The sequence below is a fragment of the Cibotium barometz genome, chromosome 31 (genome assembly GCF_041138505.1).
Source record: "Cibotium barometz isolate CiBa-2024 chromosome 31, ASM4113850v1, whole genome shotgun sequence".
In the NCBI taxonomy this organism is placed as follows: Eukaryota; Viridiplantae; Streptophyta; class Polypodiopsida; order Cyatheales; family Cibotiaceae; genus Cibotium; species Cibotium barometz.
The window spans coordinates 9,400,001-9,408,620 of record NC_141076.1 but is presented as its reverse complement, the minus strand read 5'-3'; the positions used below and the strand labels follow the sequence as shown (position 1 = coordinate 9,408,620).

The following is an 8,620-nucleotide window of genomic DNA, read 5'->3' as shown; positions in this document are numbered from 1 at the left end:
TGTCTCAGATGTAGACCTGATACATGATACTTTTGTTTGAACAAGCACCATATCCATTTCACTATGTCAACACAGATGGAAGGACCATACAGCAAATTGTTCATCTCTTTTGGGCATGTTTATTACTTGAAAACAGAGAAGTGTATATATAAACAAATATATCTTTGTTGCACATAGACTGAATACTATAATTCTAACTGCTCTTAGTAAGGGTCTGAATATAATCAGATTTTGCGCCAGTATTTAACAAACACAAGTTTCCTAGAGTAGCTTGCCCATCTATCCCATCGCAAAAAACCATTGCGTGGTGTAAGAAACCTACACACATACATGAACCTACCTGTAACAATATGGCAAGGACATTCATCATACAACAGACAAATTTCCATCATGATCAATTTAATTTGTCCACACTGGCATGCATCCAAAACTACGAAGGGGAAGTGAGGGATCAAAGGGTAAAGGAGGTTCAAAATCACGAGTCATATGAGGTCACCTCAGTAAAATCTTCACCTGGATTCAGCACATTAATGTAGGTTGAGACTAGTGCCACATGATGTTTTACAATACCCATTGTTGATCCCACATTCGCATTGATTTCAGCATGCAGGACAACTCCATCAGTTCAAATACAGCTTCTTTAACTTACAGCATCGAATTGTAAGGTGCACTTTGACTTGCTTAACAAGTTGACACAAATCATACGCACTTCCACTTGATGCCATAAATAGATACATGTCTAGGCTATAGTAGTGATGAAACACTTCAATTGTCACCCCATGACTGCAGTGGGGCATTGATGCTTTTTGACTAGCTCCCGTTACTTAGGTGCACGTCAAAGCTAAAGAAAACATAGGAACCAGTAATCATGGTATTGAGACAAGCATTAACAATTGAGAACCTCATTACAACCTTGGGCCATTCATTGTTTCCTTGTGCCGAAGGTATTGTACCTCCTAAGATCCCTTCTCACACAAACACACTTCTGCATTTTCCTGCTGCAAGCAGTGGACGTTCATTCATTTGCTCCTGCGCATTGAGCCAGAGTTGTTTGTATATCATGTGTGAAAAACGCTGGAACATGAGTAAATTTCTGGAGGAAGACCCATTTCAGCATTACAAATCTGACCAGCTAATTGCTGATCCAGCCTTGATAAATTGAAAGATGATTTGCTCTCAACCTTCCAAAGGTTTTGCATAACTCTGGCACAATCGTACATTTCTAAGGAGTGACCCTGTTTCAGCATTGCAAATCCAGCAAGAACGAACATGTCGTTGCCGATTCAGAATATGATATGCTCTCAACCTTCAAAGAATTTTGCTTAATTGCTTGACAAAAAGAGAGACTTTCCATAGGTTTTCAGTTTTCTTTTTTAATTGAAAGCTTTATACAGAGCAATTCTAGATAAGGAGGGTGCACGTACTTACTCAGTTAAGATGGACTATACACTTCAAATAATCACATTAAGAACTACAGCTCCTCCAGATGAGGAATGACAAGCAGAATGAGGTAAAAAGATGAACCACGGTTTGAATGAGGGGCTAAAACTCCCACCCATGAAAAGGGGAGACCTCTGTCAGAATACGCAGCGGAGATGATGACCAGATCTGGGAACACGAGAGCAAAACGCAATGCAGAAAATCACAGCACGAGAGAGAGAGAGAGAGAGAGAGAGAGAGAGAGAGAGAGGCGTGTAACTCTGCTCTATATACACAAAAGAATCCCGGAATTGGTACAAAAATGACAAGGGGGCTGGAGGCCATTTTATATGGCCCCCCATCAGCAGTTGGCCTGCTGTAGGGCAGCCAACAGGACACATAAAATCCCCACGACTGAAAATACTCAGTCGGCCAGCAGCAGAGGGGGTCGGCCAGCATCAGGGAAGTCCACGACCCATGCAAATCAGTCAGCCACCTCCAGAGACTCCACAGATGCAGTCGGCCAGGTTCAAGGTCCTCCTACCACTACAAGACTGCCTCCCATGCCACAGAAAAATAGGGAAAAATGGGGGAAAAATACAGAGAGGGGAAAAATGAGAAAACACCTCATAAGGGCGGGCACACCCACAACAAAGGCCCTGGTGTATAAAAATACACAAGAGATGACTTCTAACACCCCCTCTCAGCTCCTGGCTGTGAAACCAACCACAAGGAGCTGGGGTGCCGCTTGAGCAAATCCTGAGATAGCGACTTCGTGAAGAGGTCCACCGTACTGTCCTCCGTCGAACAGAACTCTAGCAAGATGTCATCAGCAACAATCTGTTAACGAACAAAGTGCCTCTAGATGACCATGGGTTCCTCCAGTGGAAGCCCAAACCTACAATGCAACCTCTGCATCCTCACCACCTCACAAGCAGCATCACAAGCAGCCCGGTACTCTACTTCTGTCCTCGACAAGGCAAAAGATGATTGCCTCTTACTGCTCCGTAAAACTGCTCCTGGGCTTGAAGTAGATCTCCTCCCCAAACTGAGTCACTCCAACCGTGGAGTCGGACTCCATCAATCAATCCCCCTCGTGTGTAAAAGAGTCCATGATCCTTCGCATGCCGCAGAAACCACAGGAAACGCAATCCTGCCTCCCAAAGAGTCATCTGCAACCATGAGCTCAACTGCCTAACCAGGAAGCTCCCGTCCAATCTGGTGTCCATCAACCAGATCAATGAACCATTCTGCTTCTGAGTCAAAGAGGCATCACCCTGCTCACAAGGATCAACACCTATTACGGTGCAAAAACAAGTCCAAGAAACCTGTTGAAGACCACGCAAGACCTTCTGAAACCTGTTAACCACCCCCTCTGAATCCGAAACCTGTGACAGCAACGTTATGGCCATGTCCTCTGACAATATCTCCTTCCCAGCCTGAAGAACTTCCTGCTGAAGAGCCTGCAGCTTGTGAATATGCTCCCGCATCGTCAACGACTTTGTAGGGCTCATAACCCGCATCTATACTTCCAAGGAAATCCTCTTCATGGGCGATACCCTGTTGCAAAGAGAAGCCAAATGCTACCATATACCTCTGGCCAGCGTCATATGCTTTACATGATTGATTACCTGCGGTGTGCAGTTGAGAAAGATAAACGAACGGACCCTGGTGTTGACACGATCCCACATCTGTGCCTGTGCCTCCCAGTCCTTTCGGATCGACGGTAACTCCCCTTCCTCTACTTCCCGCCGTGGAACCCCAACAACGACGAAATCAGCGAGGTCGTAAGACTCCAGAACAGATTCCATCATAACCTTTCCATATGCCGTAGTTGCTCCCGTCCAACTGACAGTCCACCAGGAACGTGGGGAGTGTCGGGATCTTCACATGTCTCTCGGCCATCTCAAACAGATCTGCCATTGCAGGGATGTATACTGAAAAAAGGGTGGGTGGGTGGAAACAAAGAAGAACTAACACCTGCAAGTGGCTGTCCAGCAAAGTAGCCCGCCGTCCTCTTGCTTCTCCTCTTCCCGAACAGTCCCGTACGGTCCACCAATCAGCAACACAACAGTCCCCCTCTTGCTCACACAAATCCCAAGAGCTATCTAGAGCCTAGACTCTGATACCATGTCAGAATACGCAGCAGAGATGATGACCCGATCTAGGAACACAAGAGCAAAATGCAATGCAAAAAATCACAACACAAGAGAGAGAGAGAGAGAGAGAGAGAGAGAGAGAGAGAGGCATGTAACTCTGCTCTATATACACAAAAGAATCCCGGAATTGGTACAAAAATGAGGGGACTGAGAGACATTTTATATGGCCCCCCATCAGCAGTCGGCCTGCTGTAGGGCAGCCAACAGGACACATAAAATCCCCACGACTGAAAATACTCAGTCGGCCAGCAGCAAAGGGAGTCGGCCAGCAGGCAGCAGGGGAGTCGGGGCCACCCATGCAAATCAATCGGCCACCTCCAGAGACTCCACAGATGCAGTCGGTCAGGTTCAAGGTCCTCTTGCCACTACAAGACTGCCTCCCATGCCACAGAAAAATAGGGAAAAATACGGAGAGTGGGAAAAAATGAGAAAAACACCTCATAAGGGCGGGCACACCCACAACAAAGGCCCTCGTGTATAAAAATAGACAGGAGATGACTTCTAACAACCTCACCCTCCCATCCTGGTTTCTTTGAATTTTGAGCAGCTTTGAGAGAGGGTATCGGGAATACCTAATAAATTCAAATCCCAATACATGTGCTTTGTGGACTTACATAAAGAAGAGAAATAATGATATATATATATACCTAGATGAATCCAAGAACATGCCCAAAATCACCTTTTAGGAACGTGCATGTTATATACTCATGGTAGTCAACCCACTAGACTATATAACTATCAACTCCATTATGCATAGTATAGACTACTAGATACTACGACATCCCCACTAACGTCATCAGTGCCCAATAGTGGGTGTAGAACTCTGTATCAAGATATGCTCTCACACACGTACTCCACACACACACACACACACACACATAAGAGCATATATTCACACAAAGGCCTTCGTACAGAGTTTCTGTCAAAACCTCCAGAGATGCAGGGCAAACTTAGCCATAATGAAGCCTAGCACTAAGGGAAGTAGCAAATAGAAAGAATTGGTATAGCAAATAAGTAGTTGATAGGGCAAATGCACTGCTAATGATAGAAAGAATTAGCACAATATCAACTGGCCGCAACTCGGACGAAAACTTCACAATGTGAAATCTGCATGTCCGCTAATACGACTGAATTATATACCTAGATGAATCCAGGAACATGCCCAAAATCGCCTTTTAGTAACATGCATGTTATATACTCATGGTAGTCAACCCACAAGACTATATAACTATCAACTCCATTATATATAGTATGGACTAGATATCCCCACTAACGTCATCAGTGCTGCCCAATAGTGGGTGTAGAACTCTGTATCAAGATATGCTCACACACACACACTCCACACACACATAAGAGCATATATTCACACAAAGGCCTTCGTACTGAGTTTTTGTCAAACCTCCAGAGATGCACGGCAGACTCAGCCATAATAAAGCCTAGCACTAAGGGAAGTAGCAAATAGAAAGAATTAGTCCAGCAAATAAGTAGTTGATAGTGCAAATGCACCGCTAAAGATAGAAAGAATTAGCACAACATCAACCTGCCGCACCTCGGACGAAAACTTCACAATGTGAAATTTGCATGTCCGCTAATACGGCTGAATTATATAGCTAGATGAATCCAGGAACATGCCCAAAATCACCTTTTTAGGAACGTGCATGTTATATACTCATGGTAGTCAACCCACAAGACTATATAAATAATGATATTGTTTCAGTCCACAACAGTTCACACTGATCCAAATTCACGTAAACAGGCATCCGTCCAGTCGATCAGAATAGAGTCAAATTCTTCTCACCCAACTTAAACCGCAGAAAGACAGCATGCACACACACACTTCAATGGACTTCACTACCATTAGAGCAAAAGATAGGTAAATAAAAAAAGCTCAGCTTGCTTTCCAAGCTTATCAAGACTCAGCTACTATAACGGGGGGCATACATGATCAAACCTCACCTTGCAAGCAACAGGCCAATGAACTTCCACAACTCCCAAAAACATACAGCCTAGAAAAGAAGTCCACTTCCCAACAGGAGACCCAGCTTCATCATTTCTCATTCGTGTAAGTAAAGCTTTGAAGCCCAAGAAAATGTATAAACTAAGAAAACATGGCTTAGAGAACAAAAGCCATATCATTCTATGTATCCCAAAAAGGCGAGTCAGATCCAAACAGCCCAGGAAAGAGGTCCCATTCCCAACAGGAGACCCATATTCATCATTTTTCATTCATGTAAAAACCAGAATCAAAGTTTGAAGCCCAAAAATATGCATAAACTAAGAAGACTAAAGGCTTGGACAAGAAAAGCCATAGAATTCTATATATACCCTTGCATTTCGAAATACTTAACCAAATCACAAAACAATGATAGCCAAGCCAAAACACATGTAGCCATAATGGAAGATGATTTATAAACCAAGAGCATGTCAAAGATACTAATTTCCTCAAAAATCTAGCTGCCTATACCAGAAAAAGGTCTAAAAACAAGACTTGAAATCAAAAAGTTCAGTCACAAAATTTGTACAGATTTCAGAGCACCGCAACCCATTCTTCCCTCACAATGAGAAATCAACAATTCCCAATCAAAAATTATAATGTCCACGAATTGTTGCACGATGATCCACAGCATTCTCATTGCAGAGATAGCAGGCCACACATATCCTGGAAAGGATGACAGACAGAAAATGTCTTAAGATATTACGCTCAAAAAAAAAAGATACCACCTGATACAGCATACGGCCATATAGGAGGCGGCAAAAGTTCTTGTCCATGAGAACCTATATATGAAGTTAATCAAAGAAACACGGAGGTGTACAAGAATGTGTGAGGCAATATGTGTGCACTACCGAGCAAACAAAAACCAATAGCTACACCCATAAATGATGCAAACACCAACCATAAATGCACACTCAACGCTCCACCAAGACCAAAACATGACGGGTAGAAACAGGGAAAACTGGCCTTCATATAAAAACGACCACAAAATCATGTGTGTAAACTTTAAGGAATGAATTTAAACAAAAAGAAGAGACAACGTTCTTACAGAATAAAACCAAACATTCAAACACAGAGGACACGAAGCAAGTAACACACACAAAATTGACATCTACGAAAAAGGAGCAGGATTAGGTTTAGAGCATACCAACCTCGTGCCCATCCTTACACCCCATAGTAAGGCAATGATGGAGTTCGTGGAGCAGACTTCTGTGGCTGATTCTCATAAGACATGATGTACTGTCCTTGACCTTGCATTACATGGCTCTGGGAAGACATGGCTCCCGGCGATGCACTATACATGGCGAGCGGTGCTGAGTAAGGGGCAGACTGCCCTCCGTATGCTCCCACCTGAGAACTGCTGTAAGGGCTAACTGTCATTTGGGCCCCATAAGAAGGCAACCCAGTTGATGCTTGAATTTGACTCATGCCTGGATTCATTGCCTGTGGGTGGGAAGTGTTGAAAGGTGAGGGAATGGCTGCACTGCGAGACTGCAGGTCAGCACCAGGAAAACTAGGGTTTGGCATGGCGAGGTTTGCATGCATGGAATTGCTCATGGTGGGGTTCAGTAAACCTGCATTCAATGGAGGAACCACAGTTTGATTGTATGGTGCACCCACACTCATCATACTTTGCGGTGGGGCTGCACCATACAGAATGTTTGAAGGGGCAGGGGCTACACCACTCATCTGAGCCATGGGTAGCTCTGAGACACCATGTTGGCCTTGCATACCTCCAGGCCGCTGTTTCAATCCCTCGTCCCTCAAGGCCAGCTTGCAAAACAGCTGGTGCCCCTCATGGATCTTGACTGGCTCCTCAAGGGCTCGCCTGGTGGCCTCCTCGGATTTGTAGATGAAAAGGGCGAACCCTTTGGATCTACCTGTTTGTTTATCAAAACCGAGAGGGCCTTCTTCTATCTCACCGTACTGCGCGAACAGGTTAAGCAGGAGATCAGGAGACCAATCCATGGGGACGTTTCCGACATAGATCTTTCTGGCAGAGGTGTCTTGGGAGGGCTGAGCGGACGTAGGCCCGAGGGAAGCCAGATGACAGACGCAAATACGGCTATCTATTCGCTTGCTAGGCTCCTTGAGGGCATGGAGGGCACCGTCTCTGTGCTTGAAAGTGACAAAGCCATAGCCACGGCTCTTACCTGTGATCTTGTCGATGATGACGATGCCTTCTTCAAGCTCGCCGTATTGGGAGAAGACGGCCTTGAGGCTTTCGGTGGTGGTCTCCCAGCCGAGCCCTCGGACGAAGATCTTGCGGTGCGTGGGATCCTTGTCTGCGAATTTGCGAACGCCTTCGAGGACGTCGGGGTGGAGGAGAACAGCGTCGAGGAAAAGCTCCATGATGTCCTCTGTGGTCATTGAGTCAATGAGGACACGGGCATCGTCGCGCGTAAGGTATGCCGGCACTGCGTAGCGAGGGGCTGCCACAAGCCCAGGTCCAGCCGTACCTCCTGCCGGAACCGTTGGTGGCACCCCCCCTGGTACTGGAATCACTGCCGGAACCACTCCTGTTGCTGGAACCCCTGCCGGCGTCCTTGGCATGGCGATAGCGCTGCCGTTTCCCGCCGCAGGAGCCACGTTAGCCATAAGCCCACCGTTCTCCTCCATCTTCCGCTTCTTGAAGTCCATAGCTTACCCTCGCTGATAGGGTTCCAAGGATTAGGGTTTCCTGGACTGTGACTACGTGGGAAGTTTCTCCTCCGTAACGTGTTACTATAACTGTTATTATAACTAGTGTCGCGACCCGTTATTATAACTTGTGTCGCGACCCGTCTCCGACGGGCAACCGTCTCCGACAGGCAAGAAGCATTTTGCATTTAGGTACATGTAAAAGATATAACGTGTTAATATAATTGTTATTATAACTCGTCTCCGACGAGCAAGAAGCATTTTGCATTTAGGTACATGCAAAAGATATATGTGTAAAATTACTCTTCCTTTCCTTTTAGAAGCTAGGCACATCGAGTTACACACAAACATGCATAAAGATGTACGTATGTATGTACATGTACGTGTACGTGAAATCCATTGAAACCAT

At 45.4% G+C, this 8,620-nt stretch overlaps 1 protein-coding gene across 4 annotated transcripts; it reads right to left on the bottom strand.

Moving 5' to 3' along the window:
- Nucleotides 1-487: 487 nt before the first annotated feature.
- LOC147620488 (uncharacterized) lies at nucleotides 488-8,314 on the bottom strand. 4 transcript variants are annotated; one of them, XM_086824710.1, is made up of 2 exons: nucleotides 6,719-8,314; nucleotides 488-1,235 (listed from the first exon to the last, which is right to left on the bottom strand). In XM_086824710.1, the coding sequence occupies exon 1, from the start codon at nucleotides 8,209-8,211 to the stop codon at nucleotides 6,736-6,738; it is 1,476 nt and encodes a 491-aa protein (XP_086680836.1). In that variant the 5' UTR covers nucleotides 8,212-8,314; the 3' UTR covers nucleotides 488-1,235; nucleotides 6,719-6,735. The 4 variants fall into 4 exon arrangements, with proteins under 4 accessions (XP_086680836.1, XP_086680835.1, XP_086680834.1 ...); XM_086824709.1 differs by having other exon boundaries at nucleotides 6,723-8,313; XM_086824708.1 differs by lacking the exon at nucleotides 488-1,235 and adding an exon at nucleotides 5,971-6,237 and having other exon boundaries at nucleotides 6,719-8,313.
- Between the last annotated feature and the right edge of the window lie 306 nt (nucleotides 8,315-8,620).

What these genes read in the sequence shown, in the direction of transcription:
- LOC147620488 (XM_086824710.1), bottom strand. Translation starts at nt 8,211, where the DNA reads ATGGACTTCAAGAAGCGGAAGATGGAGGAGAACGGTGGGCTTATGGCT.